General features: G+C 45.2%; 1 protein-coding gene across 1 annotated transcript in view; it reads left to right on the top strand.

The window, feature by feature from the left end:
* MCM3AP (minichromosome maintenance complex component 3 associated protein) overlaps positions 1–17,277 on the top strand; it is a 53,009-nt gene that overhangs the window by 15,689 nt on the left and 20,043 nt on the right. Inside the window, exons 12-18 of the mRNA XM_055313485.1 lie at positions 1,567–1,727; positions 2,562–2,803; positions 3,119–3,348; positions 4,266–4,366; positions 8,972–9,103; positions 9,474–9,587; positions 16,324–16,476. Coding sequence (XP_055169460.1) covers positions 1,567–1,727; positions 2,562–2,803; positions 3,119–3,348; positions 4,266–4,366; positions 8,972–9,103; positions 9,474–9,587; positions 16,324–16,476 — 1,133 coding nt within the window. The remainder of the gene's footprint in view (positions 1–1,566; positions 1,728–2,561; positions 2,804–3,118; positions 3,349–4,265; positions 4,367–8,971; positions 9,104–9,473; positions 9,588–16,323; positions 16,477–17,277) is intronic.

The following is a 17,277-nucleotide window of genomic DNA, read 5'->3' as shown; positions in this document are numbered from 1 at the left end:
AGCGGATCGTGACTGGTATTTAAGTGCTTCTCTATTCCAAGGACGGCAGGTCCCAGGCTGACCCCGTGCAGGCCTCGCAGCAGCCCCCGAGGGCTGCCGGCGTGACCTTGTTTCCCGGGGCCCGGCTCCATGGACAACTGACAGAAAGGGCTGTGCGATGGAAAATACTCTGTATAGATCAGAGAAGTCTATTTAGAATGTGATTTGAGCTCAGCACTGTCATTTTCCATAGAAACAAAGAAACCAAAAATTGCACATACAAAATCCCTGACTTATGCATTTTTAGTGTTACTAGTCTAAAATTTTGGAGAGTAAACTGATGACGCTGATTTGGTTTCAGTAACCATCTTAAGGGCCCGCTCCTTGTCGAGTATGGTGCTGTGCCTTGGGGTTGCACACCCAGGGAAGACCCACGTCTTCCCTGGCACTTCACGCAGAGTGTGAGTGTCTGGTCTCAGAATTCCCCACGTCAGGTCTTCAACCCCGGCCCCCTGACCGTGCACACACCATGCTGCCCCCAGCTGTGGGCAGGAGGCTGCTGGGGTGGGAGGGGTCTTAGGACCTGGTTCTGTGACTCTTTGGTCGCACATCAAGTCCTCTGGTAAACAAGGACTGAGTTCACGGTCGTCACCCAGGCAGGGTCCCCTGTAGGCTTGTTTGTTGTCCTGACAGTTGCCAACAGCACTGAAATTCTGGAACAAATGGAAAGATTTTTAACAACATCCGTTTGGAGAACACTGTACATTCAACAAGTAAAACTGATAGTTAATATTTTCAAAATTATTTAATGTTATTAGACTGTTGACCGTTTGTATCCGTTTTAATAACTTGAAACAAAAAAGACATCTAATGGCTTTTTCTTTAGAGGAAGAGCGTTTGATGTGATCCGACAGGCTCCGTTCTTGCTCAGTCCACCTGTTGTGCTGCTTCCTGTCCCTCCAGCCCCAGAACACTCCTGCCCCAGGGCCTTTGCACTAGCTTTGCTCGCTGCTGTTCTCTCCCATCATGGAGCGCTGTGGTGCTCATCTTCAGGTCGTGGCTTGGCTGCCCTGTCCTCAGCAGGCCCACCCTGCCCACCCGGCCTCCTCCTCTGCCTTCCTGTGTTGCACTGTCACCATTCAGTGTGCTGCGTATTTCACGGGTTCCTGTTGCTCACTGTTGGTTTCTCCCTAACACGCCAGTTGTGGGGCAGGGAGTCTGCTTTGTTCATTGCTGTGTGCTCGGTGCTAACACCACCAGGTGAGGAGTAAATACTCGGTATACACGTTAGAGTTACACGCAGCTGCACAGCTGACCTGCATGTCTGCTGGTGCACGGTTTGTCCTTGAGGCTTTCTTTAGAATGAAGCCTTCGTGGCCTCGCGTTGCTGTGTCCGACCGCCTGCTTCACGCGCGTTCCTGTGCATCTCCCGCCGAGCCGGTGCCTTGATTGCTGAGCCTGGGCCCCTTCGCACCAGACTGCTTTCCAGAGGGACCGCGCGACAGCAGGTCACCGACCCCCTCGTGGCATTTTGTGGTCACGGGATGACTGGCCCTTAACGCTGCTGTGGTTTGGCTTCCCCTTCAGATCCGCAAAGACGCTCTCCGAGCGCTCAACATCGCGTACACCGTGAGCACGCAGCGCTCCACCGTCTTTCCCCTGGATGGCGTGGTGCGCATGCTGCTCTTCAGAGACTGTGAAGAGGCCACAGACTTCCTGAACTACTATGGTCTCACTGTCTCTGACGGGTAAGAGTGGGGGGGTGGTGTGGGATCTCTCTTTGGGTTTTTTTTTCTCTTTTAATTGAGATAAAGGGCTGGGAAGTGCCAGCTCCATGCCAGACTCCAGAGAGGGCCCATTCCACTTGCTGCCCCCCTGGGACGCAGGCGCACACACGGCAAGGCTCAGAATGGCTGGGGAGCATCCCCAGGTGACACACGGCTCGTTAGCGGATTGGCATTCAGACCTGTTTCTTTGCGATTCTAAAGTCCTGCTTTTCCCAGGTTACTGAAGGAACTAAAGGCAGAGGTTAGGGTCTTCCTTATTCTTTCTCTTGGATAACTTCTGCTGACCAGTGACTCCCACGGCCCACCAGGGGCCCACTAGGCCACGGGCCTCTCTGCTGCTCACAGTCAGTGTTTTGAACTTGATGCCACTCGTGGACCTCTTCCCAGAAAATGGCCCCTACCGTGCACCGTGTCTTGTTCCGAGCTGCTGTCTCTCCAGCCCTTCCCTCGTTGGCAGCGCCTTCCCATCTGCTTCCTGCAGGCCTGTCCTTAACAGAAACACGGGGCTCTGGGATGAGACGGAGCCGGTGGGGGTGTGGTCCACCTGTGCCCGCGTGCAAGCAGGCCGGGAGGCTCCCGTGTCACAGGCAGACGTCCAGGCTGGCCGAGGTGGGGACTGCGGGCTGGGCCGCCAGGTTGGCCCGTACTCCCTCCCTCTTCATTTACATGTGGTTGTGGGGTACCCTCACCCCCGTGTGGGGACGGGGCTTCTAGCACAGCTGCTGGGTGCCGACAAGGTGCAGGTTGGCTTCTCACCGACGTAACGCTTCTCTGGGTTCCCTGTGGTCTGCGTAGCTGCGTTGAGCTGAACCGGTCCTCCTTCCTGGAACCAGAGGGCTTATCCAAAGCCAGGAAGTCGGTGTTCATCACCAGGAAGCTGAGCGTGTCGGTTGGGGAAATCGTGAACGGAGGACCACTGCCCCCCATCCCTCGTCATACTCCCGTGTGCAGCTTCAACTCCCAGAACAAGTACATCGGGGAGAGCCTGGCTGCGGAGCTGTCTGTGGGCATCCCGAGACCCAGCGTGGACGCCGGAGGTGAGGAGCTGCAGCTGCGCGGGGAGCTAGCCTTGCCCCTGCAGGAGGCCTCCCTGCCGGCGGGAGCATCCGTCTTATTTGAAGGTGGGGTGGCTGGGTATTGACTCGGGGCTCAGGTATTTCTCCCTCCTAGGTATTTCTTCCTGGCCTTGGATAAGCCTCCCGAGTGGCTCCCTGAGGTCACAATGCTTGGTTCCCGTGGGTGAAGCACACGCTGTCCCCTGTGACCTTGCTCAGGAGGGTGGCCAGTTCTTAGGCTGGCTGTGGGTGCCGGGGGCTTGTCCTGAGTGCCTGTCCTTGCCTGTCCCCTTCCAGGTGGGGGGAAAGGAGAGGCATGTGGTGCAGAGGCAGATGTCCTGCCGCCCGCTCTCCTCCAGCAGCCTCTTGCTGTGCCCGCACCCATACCAGCTTCTCTGCCTCACCTCCCGGCACCGGCCCCGAGCTCAGCGCCTAGCCTCTTCCAGGCCCCCGGGCAGCCCCCCACACAGCCCCCCGTGCAGCCCGAGTTGCTTCCTCCAAGGCCTGTACCTGCGTACTCTGATGCGGTAAGGGAGCCCTTCGTGCACGGGTCACCAGCCGGGGCACCTCCATTGTTCTGAAGGGTGCCTGGGGCCCCCGGCCAGGCTGCGCTCGGCCCCCAGCTTGCTGTCTGCGTCTGTGGGAAAGGGCTTCCGCTCAGGCTTTGTAGAAGGCGTGGGCGGGTTTTTATGGACCTGGGGTTGGGGCTGCAGGGAGTGCTCCTGGCGCTGGGGGCTCTGCAGCCCTGTGGTCTCTGGAGCACCCCCGGCCTATGGAGTAGGCTGTTGCCTGCTGTCCCAGGAGGGGCCCAAGGAGAGGACCTGCCTGCCGTCGCACGGCTGCAGGTGGCATTGCTGGGCTGACCCCCCAGGCTCCGTGCCGCGCGCCCGGCTTCATCACAGTCGGCAGGACATCAGTTCAGGGCTTCTGTGCCTATGCTGTCTCGTGCCCCCGACGTGTCTGCTCACATGCAGCTGGGGACGTGTTGACTCGGGACGCCTGGGGCCTGCAGCACCCAGTGCCTGCTGTTGGGGTTGAGCAGAGCCTGTCGACCACATAGGTGGTAGGATTGGGCCTGCCACCCTGCTGCTCGGGCAGGTGCTGAGGGGACGTGAAGAACGGCTGGAGAAACGAGCGTGTTTGATGCGGTGTGGTGGGTGCGCTGGGCGGGCGGTGGGCAGGCAGCGGGCAGGCAGCGGGCTCGCCCTGGCCTCCAGGAGGCTTCTCCTTTCATCAGCAGGAAAGCCTTCCAGAAGCAGCATGGCTGTCCCACGGGAGGACTGTCGGGGCCCTCAGACGGCTTGCGAGTGACGTTTGCCCCAGGGCGGGGGCTGCCCCAGGCCACCTCGGGTCCTGTGCAGGGCTCGGGGCCCTCGGGCTGTAAGGCTGGGTGGACTGAGGCCGAGTCTCCCTGCCACGCCTGACCCCTCTGACCTCTCCTCAGGACCTGGCTCAGGTGGTGGATGAGCTCATCCAGGAGGTCCTGCAGAGGGACTGTGAGGAGGTTGGCGCCGCCGGGGCGGCCTTCGCCACGACAGCCCTGGGGTGAGTGCCGGGCCCCTCCGCTCTGAAGCTGCCCGCCCGCCGGTCCCCCGTCCCTCCGTTTCTCCCCGTGGAGCTGCTCGGTCTTGGGCAGGACGCCACCTGCCCTTGGTGCAGCCTTAGCTGTGCTGGCGCTCCTGACCTCCTCGGTCGCTGGCAGGAGTTTCTGCAGGTGTGCGCCTTTTGAGCAAGGTTGGGTTTGTTAGAGTTCTAAAGTAAGACCTATTTTTCCTTAAACTTTAAATATGCCTTTACAATCTAGTGAAGTAAAAATTTCTTTATTCTCTATTGAATATTAGAAACACTTTTATGTGATCTTGGATTAAATTTTACTTTAGAAATTTAACAGATTAAATCCTTCCAAACATTCGACATCAATTGTGTTTTATACCATGATGAAATTTCTTTAGAGATTTCAAGTTATATTTATAAACCTCATATGTTTCTAATATTTTAGATATCTAGTCTTCATAAATTTAATAGTTAAAACTTTTCTAAGACTTAAGCGACTTCTATGAAGTTAAGCTTATTGATTTAGTAAATCAGATTATCTTAAGAATTTCAGACATGTTGTAAAATCCTATTACACATGAAATCACGCAATGATTAAAAGGTATTCTTTTACCCAAAAGTGCAGATGCCTCAAAGGATTAAGGTTATTGATAGGCTTGATTCATTTTCTTACACTGGACTCCTACCTTTAGTTTCAACTAAAACTAAATAGGATTTCGTTGGCTTTGTTTTATTGTGATAAAATGTGCCTAACAAAGTTAACCACCTTCATCATTTTTAAGCACACAATTCAGTGGCATTTAAGTGTGTTAACCATGTTGTGTATCCCTCATCACTATTTCCAAAATTTTTCATCCCAAACAAACTGTAGCCATTCAGCAGTAATATCCCATTCTCCTCTCTCCGCGGCTCCTGTTAACCTCTATTCTGTTTTATGACTTTATGACTTTGTCTCTTTTACACGCCTCACATGAGAGACATCATAAGAATATTTGTCCTTTTGTGTCTGGCTTGTTTTATTTTATTTTATTTTATTTTATTTTATTTTATTTTATTTTATTTTTTCTGGCTTGTTTTAGATACAAAAACGTCTTCAAGTTCATCTATAGTAGCACAAATCAGCATTTCCTTCCTTTTTATGGCTGAATAACACTCCCTTGAAGTATACAGTTGACTCTTGGGGTGTTGATGCCCTGTGCAGTTGAAAATCTGAGTTTAACTTTTGACTCCCCAAAATCTCAACTGCTTATAACCTACTATTGACTGGAAGCCTTACTGATAACAGTTAGTAGTTGATTAACACGTATCGTGTTTGTTGTATATATCAGTAAAGTAAGCTAGAGAGAAGAAAATGTTAATAAAACCGTAAAGGAAACAAAGTACACTTACCGTGGTGTTGGTGTCAGGGGACCTGTGCGGTTCAAAGCGTGCTGTTCAAGGATCACGTGTATCAACACACATATACGTGTATATGTACCAGATTTTGCTTATTCGTCTGTTGATGGACGCTGGGTTTTTTTTTTCACCTTTTGACTACTGCGAATAATGCTGTTAGGAACACTGGTTTACCGATAACTATTTGAGTCTCTGCTTTCAGTTCTTGTGGGCATATGCCTAGAATTGGAATTACTGGATTATATGATCTTTTATGTGTGTGTGTGTGTGTGTGTGTATATGATTTTATTTATTCATGAGAGACACACAGAGAGGCAGAGATGCAGGCAGAGGGAGAAGCGGGTTCCATGCAGGGGAGCCCGACGCAGGACTCCATCCCAGGACCCCGGGGTCACGCCCTGGGCTGAAGGTGGTGCTAAACCGCTGAGCCACTGGGGCTGCCTGTTTTTTATATTTTTTGAAAAACTACCAAACTCTTTTCCACAGTGGCTACACCATTTTGTATTCCCGCCAGCAGCACACAAGGGTTCCATTTTCTCTGCATTGTTGCCAGCACATAGTATCATTTAAAAAACTTTTGTAGTAATCATCATCGTGGGTGCAAAGTGGTATCTCGTAGTTTGCATCTCCCTGATGAGTAACGACGTTAAGCGTGTTTTCACGTGCTTGCCTTTTGTGTATCTTCTTTGGAGAAATCTATATTCAAGTCCTTTGCCCATTTTTGAATTGTTTTTTTGTTAGTTTGTAGGAGTTCTTTTATTTTCTGAATGTTAGTCCCTTTTTAGATACATGATTTGCAAACATTTTTTCCTATTTTGCTTGGGAGTGCCTTTTTGTTTAGATTGCCTTTTCTTTTCTTTTTTTTTTTTAATAAATTAACTTTTATTGGTGTTCAATTTACCAACATACAGAATAACACCCAGTGCTCATCCCGTCAAGTGTCCCCCTCAGTGCCCGTCACCCATTCACCCCCACCCCCCGCCCTCCTCCCCTTCCACCACCCCTAGTTCGTTTCCCAGAGTTAGGAGTCTTTATGTTCTGTCTCCCTTTCTGATATTTCCCACACATTTCTTCTCCCTTCCCTTATATTCCCTTTCACTATTATTCATATTCCCCAAATGAATGAGAACATACACTGTCCTTCTCCGATTGACTTACTTCACTCAGCATAATACCCTCCAGGTCCATCCACGTTGAAGCAAATGGTGGGTATTTGTTGTTTCTAATGGCTGAGTATAGATTGCCTTTTCATTTCACTCTCTTGATCGTGTTCTAAGACGCATGAAAGTTTTAAATTTTATGCAGTTCATTTTATTGAATTTTTCTTTTGTTGCCTGTGCTTTTCAGTTTCATATTCAAGAAATTACTAAATCCAACAATATGAATATTTTCCCATGTTTCCTTCTAAGAATTTTATAGTTTTAAGTCTTTAAGTTTAGGTCTTTGACATACGTTGGTTTCATTTTCATATATGGTATAAGATACAGATGCAACAGCATTCTTTTGTATATATTCTCTGTATTTTGAAATGACTCTCTTTTCCTCTGTGAATGGTCGTGGCACCCTTGTTGGAAATCAACTGGCCATATGTGAGGGTTGGTTTCTTTCTTTCTTTCTTTCTTTCTTTCTTTCTTTCTTTCTCTTTCTTTCTTTCTTTCTTTCTTTCTTTCTTTCTTTCTTTCTTTCTTTCTTTCTTTCTCTTTCTTTCTTTCTTTCTTTCTTTCTTTCTTTCTTTCTTTCATTTATTTGTTTATTCATGACAGAGACAGAGACACAGAGAGAGAGACGGAGGCAGAGACACAGGCAGAGGGAGAAGCAGGCTCCATGCAGGGAGCCTGATGTGGGACTTGATCCTGGGTCTCCAGGATCACGCTCTGGGCCGAAGGCAGGTGCTAAACCGATGAGCCACCCAGGGATCCCTGTGAGGGTTTCTTTTTTGGATTCTCTGTTCTGCTCTTTTGGTCCATAATGTCTATTTTTATGCCAGTTCCACATTGTTTTGATTACTGTACTTATGTAGTAAATTGAGGTTTGTTTGTTTTTTAAGATTTTTTATTTATTTATGACTGACAGAGAGAGAGGCGGAGATACAGGCAGAGGGAGAAGCAGGCTCCATACACAGAGCCTGACATGGGACTCGATCCTGGGACTCCAGGATCATGCCCTGGGGTAAAGGCAGATGCTCAACTGCTGAGCCTCCTGGCTGCCCCTCAGTTCTAATAGGTTTTGAGTGGACTTCCTAGGATTTTCTGTATATAAGGTCATGTCCTTAGTGAATAGATAATAGTTTTTTTTTTCTTTTGTACTTGGGATGTTTTTTATTTTTCTGTAATGTCCAATATGGTATTGAATAGAAGCAGCAAATAGGGCATTCTTGTCTTGTTCTTGATCTTAAAGGAAAAGTTTTCAGCCCTTCACATCTGACTACGGTGTTAGCTGTGGGTGTATCACGTATTCATTTATATTCATGTGCAGGCTTTATCATGTTGAGGAAATTCTGTTTCTACTTTTTTTTTTTTGGAAATTTTTATCATGAAATGGGGCTGAATTTTGTTATATGCTCTTTCTGCATTACTTGGGATGATCATGTGAGTTTTTTCCCTTTCAGTTTATTAATATGTTTGTACTACATTGGTTTTCATTTGTTGAACTATCCTTTCATTCCAGGACTAGATCCCACTTGGTAATTTTATATAATCCTTTAAATATATTGCTGAACTTTGGTTTGTTAGTATTTTGTTGAGGATTTTTATAACAATATTCTTAAGGGATATTGATCTGTAGTTTTCTAATAGTGTCTTTGTCTGGTTTTGGTATCCAATCAGGACAATGCTAGTCTCACAGAAGTGTAGAAAATGTTTCTTCTCTTCAGATTTTTAGAAGAGTTTGAGAAGGGTTGGTGTTCTTCCATAAGTATTCAATATAATCTATCGGTGGAGCCATCTGGTTCTGGATTTTTCCTTATCAGGAGAGGTTTTTGAATACTGAGTCAATTTCTTCACAAGTTTTATAGGTGTATTCAGATTGTCTCTTTCTACATGAGTCAGTTGTAATAGATTGTATGTTTTTAACCATGAGTTTAATTTTTATGCTAAAGACCAAGTATGTATTTTTTTCCATGCTGATATTAGAAATATAGTTATGCAGCTTGCTTGGCTTGTATTTATCTATTTAGAATGATGCCCACTTTTCTCTGCCTAGTGTTTCCAATGCTGCTATGGAGGAGCTATTAACAGCTGCGACCACAGGTATTTTGAGGCACATTGCAGCTGAAGAAGTCTCTAAGGAAAGGGAGCGAAAGGAGGAGGAGAGGCGGCAGGCTGAAGAGGAGAGGTGAGTGTGCCTTGTGCGTGTGAGACAGCGTCGGAAAGTATGGACACAGGACAGAAACCACCCTGGCCTGGATGCTCCTACCGTTGTCCACTGCACTGGCCTCAGCCCTGGTTCACCTGCGCCCCGTGCGCGCAGCCCAGGAGGTGGGTGGGCGTCCTGAGGTCACAGCCACCTTGTGCACAGCAGCCTTCCCGCCCGGCTGGCGTTGGGGGGAAGGTGGTGGCGGGGAAGCTGGGGTGTGTGGCCGTGTGGCTGTCTGGTGGGGTCAGAGGAGTGGGCTTGCTGGCTGAGGCAGCCCCACTCACATCCCCACTTGCGAAGTCAGGAGTGTGCCGGCCCTTCAACGTGACCCTTGTGCTTTTACCCGTAGGTTGAAACAAGAGCGAGAACTGGTGTTAAGTGAGCTGAGCCAGGGCCTGGCTGCAGAGGTCACAGAGCTGGTGGTGACAGAATGTGTGAGAGAGACCTGCTCCCAAGAGTTGAAGTAAGTCGAGTGCCGGTGTCCTGGAGCTGAGGGTGTGGGGTGGTGGGACGGTTAGGGTTGTTGAGGCACCGTGGCCAGGCTGCCGCGGTTCACGCCAGCCGTGTTGCACGCTGACAAGGAGCGTGTCTTGGAGCGGCCAACCATAAGATGGCGTCCCTGTGCTGGAGCCGTGTTGCGTCCAGAGAGGGCCTCGCTTCCGTGCCCAGCGCCGCCGCCGGCCCTGCGCTGGCTCTGGGAGGTGTCCGTCAGCAGGACGATTCATGGTGGTCCTCTGCGTGCCAAGTTAGCCACTGTCAGTTTTTCTCAAGTAGAAGGTCCTTTCTTGCTTCATATGTTAAAAGATTTCTCGGAATTCTTTCATTTCAGAACTTTATTGACTTATTTTTTTAAATTGAAGCCTAATTCACATGCAGTGTTATATTAGGTTCAGGTGTACAGCATATTGATTTGAAAGTCCTATATATAGATTCATTGCTCACCAAGGTAAGTGTAGTCACCACCTGTCACCATACAACATTTTTACAGTACTTATTATTATTATTTAAAATATTTTATTTATTTATTCATGAGAGAGGGTGGGGGGGCAGAGACACAGGCAGAGGGAGAAGCAGGCTCCACGCAGGGAGCCCGACGTGGGACTCGATCCTGGGTCTCCAGGATCACGCCCTGGGCTGAATGAAGGCGGTGCCAAACCGCTGAGCCACCCGGGCTGCCCCAGTATTTATTATTCACTGTATTCCCTGTGTTGTTCTTTTCATCTCTGTGACGTATTTATTTTGTGATTGGAAGTTTGTACTTCTTAATTAATCTCCATCTATTTCACTCATGCCCCCACCTACCTGCCTCTGGCAACTACCAGCTCTCTGTATTTAAGAGTCTGTTTTTGTTTGTTCCTTTGTTCTCTGTTTTAGGTTCCACATAAAAGTGAAATAAGGTATTTGTCTTTCTCTGACTTAGTTCACTTAGCACATTATTCTCTACATCTATCCATGGGGTTGCAAGTGGCAAGATCTCATTCTTGTTTGATGGCTGAGTAGTATTTTTACACGCCTACACACACACCCACGCCCACACCCACCCACACCCACACCCGTATCTTTATTTATGTGTCTCTGGATACTTAGGTTGCTTCCACATCTTGATGATTGTAAGTAATGCTGTTATAAACATATGGGTGCAGATATCTTTCCAAATTAGCGTTTTCAGTTCCATCGGGTTAATAAGTACGCAGTAATAGAATTACCGGATCATAAGGTATTTTAAGTTTTAGTTTTTTTCAGGAGCCTCTATACTGTTTTCCACAACGGTTGTACTAATTTACGTTGCCACCAGCAGTACACAAGGGTTCCCTTTTCTCCACATCCTGGTCAACATCATTATTTCTTGTCTTTTTGATTCTATCCACCTGACTGGTATGAGGTGGTATCTCATTTATGGTTTTGATTCACATTTCCTTGATGACTAGTGTGATGTTGAGCATCTTTTCATGTGTCTGTTGGCCGTATATATGTCCTCTTTCGAGAAATGCCTATTCAGTTCCTCTGCCTGTTTTTAATTGGATTTTTTTTTTTTATGCTATGTAAGTTCTTAATATATTTTGGATATTAATCTTGTATTGGATAGATCATTTGTGGATATCTGCTCCCATTCAGTGGGTTGCCTTTTTGTTTTGCTGATGGTTTCCTTTACTGTGCAAAAGCTTTTTATTTTGGTATAATCTTAGTAGCTTGTTTTTGCTTTTGTTTGCTTGGCCTGAGGAGATTTATTCATAAATAGGTTGTGAAGGATGATGTCCGAGAGTTACTGCCTGTGTTTTCATTTAGGGGTGTTAAGGTTTTAGGTCTCACATTGAGGTCTTTAATCCATTTTGAGTTTCTTTGTGCGGTGTGAGAAAGTGGTCTAGTTTCATTCCCATGCATGTAGCAGTTTTCCCTACAGCATTTGTTGAAAACTATCTTTTTCCGCTGTATACTCCTACCTCCTTTGTTTATGGACAATTGACCATATAGGAATGGGCCCTCTATCCTATTCCATTAATCCCTGTGTCTCTTTTTGTGCCAGTACCATATATTTTGATTACTGTAGTTTTGTAGTATATTATGAAATTTGGGATTGTGATACTTTCAATTTTGTTATTCTTTCTCAAGATTGCTTTGACTATTCAAGGTCTTTGTGGTTCCATACAGATTTTAGGATTATCTGTTTTTATCTGTGAAAAGTGCTGTTGGTGTTTTGATAGGGATTGTATCGAATCTGTACATTCCTTTATAGTATAGACATTTTAACGATATTAATTCTTTCAACCCATGAGCATGAAATATCTTTCCATTTGTTTGTGTCATCTTCAGTTTCTTTAATCAGTGTTGTATAGTTTTCAGAGTATAGGTCTTCTACTTCCTTGGTTAAATTCAGTTTCTCTTTCTGCTACTTCGTTATTAGTGTATAGAAATGTAGCAAATTTCCATGTATTAATTTTGTGTCTTGTAACTTTATTGAATTCATTTATCAGTTCTCGTAGTTTTTTGGTGGAGTCTTTAGGGTTTTCTTTTTTTCTTTTTTAAAGATTTATTTATTTATGATGGAGAGAGAGAGAGAGAGGCAAAGGGAGAAGCAGACTCCACACAGGGAGCCCGACGCGGGACTCCATCCCGGGACTCCAGGATCGTGCCCTGGGCCAAAGGCAGGCGCCAAACCGCTGAGGCACCCAGGGATCCCCCTAGGGTTTTCTATAGTTAGTATCACATTATCTGCAAAGAGTGACAGTTTTACTTCTTTCTTACCAATTTGGATTTCTTTATTTTTTTGTCTCACTGCTGTAGCTGGGACTTCCAAGACTATACTGGATAAAAGGGGTGAGAGTTGGGCATCCTTGATTTGTTAATGGTCCTAGAGGAAAAGGTCTCTCAGTCTTTCACCATTAAATATGATGTTCACTGTGTGACCTTTATTATGTTGAGATATGTTCCTTCTATATGTACTTTGTTGATAGTTTTTATGATCAGTGGGGTTGTATTTTGTCAAATGCTTTTTAATTTTATCTATTGAGATGATCTTATGGTTTTTATCCTTTCTTTTGTTAATGTGGTGTGTCCTATTGAGTGATTTATGAATATTGAACCACCGTTGCATCGCAGGAATAAATCTCACTTGATTGTGGAGAATCATTTTTCATGTATTGGTGAATTCAGTCTGCTAATATTTTGTTGAGGATCTTTGCATCCATGTTCATCAAGAATATTGGCCTGTATTTCTCTTTTTTTGTAGTATCTGTTTTTGTATCAGGATAATGCTGGCTTTGTAGAATGAATGTTACTACATTTATAGACTGTTTTCCTCCCTCTTCTATTTTTTGGAATAGTTTGAGAAAAGTAGTTATCAACTCTTATTTACGTATTTGATAGAATTTACCTGTGAAGCCATCTGGCCTGAACTTTTGTTTGTTGGGAGTTTTTTGATTACTGATTCCATTTCATTACTAGTAATCTGTTCAAATTTTCTATTTTTTTTCCTGATTGAGTTTTAGAAGATTGTATGTTTCTAGGAATTTATCTACTTCTAGGTTGTCCAGTTTGTTGGCATATAATTTTTTATATTTTCTTACATCCTTTGTATTTCTTTTTTGTTTTTTAAGATTTATTTATTTATTCATGTGAGACACAGACTGAGAGAGAGAGGCAGAGACACAGGGAGAGGGAAAAGTAGGCTCCTTGCAGGGAGCCCGATGTGGAACTCGATCCCGGATCCTGGGATCATGACCTGAGCCGAAGGCAGGCACCCAACCACTGTAGCCACTCAGGCGTCCCTAACATTTCTATTTCTGTGATTTTTTTTCTCTTCCATTTCTTTTCTTTTCAAAGATTCTATTTTTTATTTGAGATAGAGAGCACGAGCTGGGTGAGGGACCGTGGAAGAAGCAGACTCCCCACTGAGCAAGGCAGGGTGGAGACTAGAGACCCGGGGATCATGACCTGAGCCAAAGGCAGATGCTCAACCACTGAGCCACCCAGGCGCCTCTCCTTCTCAATTTCTAACTTAATTTCTTTGAGTCCTCTTTTTCTTGATGAGTCTGGCTAAAGGTTTTTCAATTTTGTTTATCTTTACGAAGAACCAGCTGTTGGTTTTATTGATCTATTTTGTGTTTATTGTGTTTCATTTATTTCTGTTCTAATCTTTATTATTTCTTTCCTTCTCTAAGCTTTGTGTTTTGTTTTCTAAAGATTTCATTTATTTATTTATTTATTCATTCATTCATTCATTCATTCATTCAAGAGAGACCGGGGCGGGGGGGGGACAGAGATACAGGCAGCGGGAGAAGCAGGTTCCCTATGGGGAGCCTGATGCAGGACTTGATCCCAGTACCCCGGAATCATGACCTGAGCGAAAGGCAGACACTCATCCAGTGAGCCACCCACGTGTCACTAAGCTTTGGGTTTTGTTTGTCCTTTTTTCCCCCCCTTTAGGGGGAAAAAACCTTACACCTTACCTTTAGGTGTAAGGTTAGATTGTTTATTCGAGATTTTTCTTCTTGAGGTAGGCCTGTATCACTATAAATCTCCTTGGGACAGCTGTATCCCAAAGATTTTGGACTGTTGTATTTTCATTTTATTTGTCTCCGTGTATTTTTTTAATTTCTTATTTGATTTCTTGGTTGACCCATTTTTTTGTTTAGTAGCCTGTTGGTTAGCCCCCATTTATTTGTGTTCTTTTCATATTTTTTCTTGTAATTGGTTTTTTGTTTCATACTCTTGTTGGAAGAGATGCTTCCAACTGAAGCATCTGAACTGAAGAACTGATATGCTTTCAGTCTTCCTAAATTTATTGAGACTTATTCTGTGGCCTAATAAGTGATCTGTCCTGGAGAGTGTTCCTTATGCACCTAAAGAATCTGTATTCTGTTGTTTTTGGATGGAATATTCTATATATATATGTTAGGCCCAACTGGTCTAATGTGTTGTTCAAAGTTACTGATTCCTTGTTGATTTTCTGTCTGGATAATCGATCCGTTGATGTGAATGTGGTGTTAAAGTCCTCTATCATTGCTGTTTTATGCCAGTTTCTCTTTTGTGTCTGTTAGTATTTGTTTTATGTATTTAGGTGCTCCCATGTTGGGTACGTAGATATTGTTCCCTTTATCGTTATGTAGCGTACTTTTTTGCCTCTTGCTATGGTCATTGTTTTAAAGTCTAGCTTGTCTGAGTATTGCTACCTTGGCTTTTATTCACTTCCATTTGCATGGTGTGTGTTTTCCACTCGTTCTTCACCGTCAGTCTGTATGTCTTTAGGTCTGAAGTGAGACTCCTGTAGGCAGCACGTAGATGGATCTTGTTTTTTAATCCATTCAGTCACCCTATGTGTTTCAATTTGAGCATCTACATTCAACGCAATTACTGATAGGTATGTGCTTATTACCCTTCTGTTCATCACTTTCTGGTTTTTTATAATTCTTCTCTGTTCCTTTCTTCTCTCTTCGCATGGGGTTTGATGGCTTTCTGAAATAATATGCTTGGATTCCTTTCTCTTTATTTTTTGTGTATTTATGATAGGTTTTTGGTCTGTGGTTACCATGAGACTCATATATAGCATCTTATGTGTATAGTCTTCTATATTAAGTTTATGGTCACTTAAGAACTTTATTGATTTCACCTCCAAGCCTCAGGGTAGAAAGAAGTTCAATATGCAGGGAAATCTATCTGTGCTTGAGCTCCCCTGAGGTAGCCTTGGACCAGATGAGCTTTAGTAGCACAGGGCATAGATTCCAGTGCAGATGGAGGACAGAAGTGTTTTGTTTCAATTGTGTTTCTGTCTTTAATAAATGCGAATCTGTTTCCCTGTTTACTCTAAGTATGAGACCATTTAAGTGATGGATCGATGTCTGTTCTTAATCCCAGGAGGGAGCGTTAGGAAATATATAAGAGCTGGGACTTGCTGATATATTTTCCTGCAGTCCCAGGAGACCTGGGTTTCAGCTCAGGTCCAGAGCTGGTGTCCACCTGCCACAGAGGATGGCTACTGAAAATACATCGTGCTTGTTTAAGCTTCTTTGTTTTTGTGACTAAATGTATTTGATAACATTTTCTGTGCTCCCTTGGTTGACAGAATTTTGTCATAATAATCTCTTTTAGATACTGGTTTATCTAAGGACCACTGCCATGTAAGACATGTGCTGCCAGTTTTGGCTGCCAGCTGTCATGTACTTGAGACTCTCGTCATTGCAAACATCAGATATTGCTGATGAGAAAGTGTGGAAGTTGTCTTACTGGTCATTTAAAAATTAAAATTTGTAACTATTTATTAGGTTGAAGGTATATTGACCATTTGCAAGGGCTCTGTTGGACCTGTAATCTAGTACCCTGTACCACTTTTGTTCTTTTTTCTCTTCTGTCTTTTCAGGTGTCTGTACATTAAGTAAAATGAAAATCCTAAAGCTTCTTTTGTGGCAGAGACATAATTACATTTCAGTAGTAAGGATGCGGGGCAGCGTGGGTGGCTCAGCGGTTTACTGCCGCCTTTGGCCTAGGGCGTGATCCTGGGGTCCCAGGACCGAGTCCCACATCGGGCTCCCTGCATGGAGCCTGCTTCTCCCTCTGCCTGTGTCTCTGCCTCTCTCTGTTTCTCATGAATAAATAAATCTAAAAAAAATATTAAGGATGCAGAGTCTTGCCACTTTGAGGGCAAGCGCTCGATGTGTGTGGGCCTGGGGTGCAATGTCTCTCATCCTGATTGCCCTCTTCTGTAGGAGGGCAGTGGAGACAGACCAGAGGGTCCGAGTGGCCCGTTGCTGTGAGGATGTCTGTGCCCACCTGGTGGACCTGTTTCTTGGGGAAGAAATTTTCCAGACTGCAAAGGAGACCCTCCAGGAACTTCAGTGCTTCTGCAAATATCTCCAGCGGTGAGTCATGTATCCTCCTTACAGAAGAAATGAATGCACGTGGGGAGAGCCTTTGATAAAGGTGATACTTTCAGAAATAGTCAGTTACACACACACACACACACACACACACACACACACACACACGAAACGTGTTCCTTCCTAAAGAGTAGATGCTAAGGGGATGAGTATGGAATCAGATTGGGAGCTGTTCTGTATTACGACAAATATTTATAGGTTGTTTTCTGTTGTTTACTCACAGGGAGGTAGCCATGAATGAGCCAAACAAATTCTAGCTGGATGAATTTCCAAAATATAATTAAATAGTGAAAAAAGCAATTCTCAGGGAAATGTATACAACATACAGACTGCATATCCAAACTAAGTAGGGACGCCTGGGTGGCTCAGCAGTTGAGCGTCTGCCTTTGGCTCAGGGCATGACCCTGGGGTCCCTGCAGAGAGCCTGCTTCTCCCTCTGCCCATGTCTCTGCCTCTCTCTGCGTCCCTCATGAATAAATAAATAAAATATTTTTAAAAATTAATAATAAATATAAATAAAAAACTAAGTAGTTTTAGGTTTATATATAGTAATATAACCTTATAGAAAAGGAGGAAAATAATGAACATAAACTTAGCACGTCTCTGCTCTGTGCTAGCCTTTACTGCATTTGAGGTCAGGTGGAGGCCGAACCACCACAGCATACTGGACTCTTCCAGGTGTCAGTGGCACCATACGTGACCTGCCTAGTTCTCAGGGGGGAGACTTTCACGTGGCTTTTCTTTTTAGCTGTGACAGAGTGCTGCAGTGACTGTCTTTTTACA

Source organism: Nyctereutes procyonoides, unplaced genomic scaffold (assembly GCF_905146905.1).
Source record: "Nyctereutes procyonoides isolate TBG_1078 unplaced genomic scaffold, NYPRO_anot_genome, whole genome shotgun sequence".
In the NCBI taxonomy this organism is placed as follows: Eukaryota; Metazoa; Chordata; class Mammalia; order Carnivora; family Canidae; genus Nyctereutes; species Nyctereutes procyonoides.
This window is presented reverse-complemented; position numbering and strand designations above follow the sequence as displayed.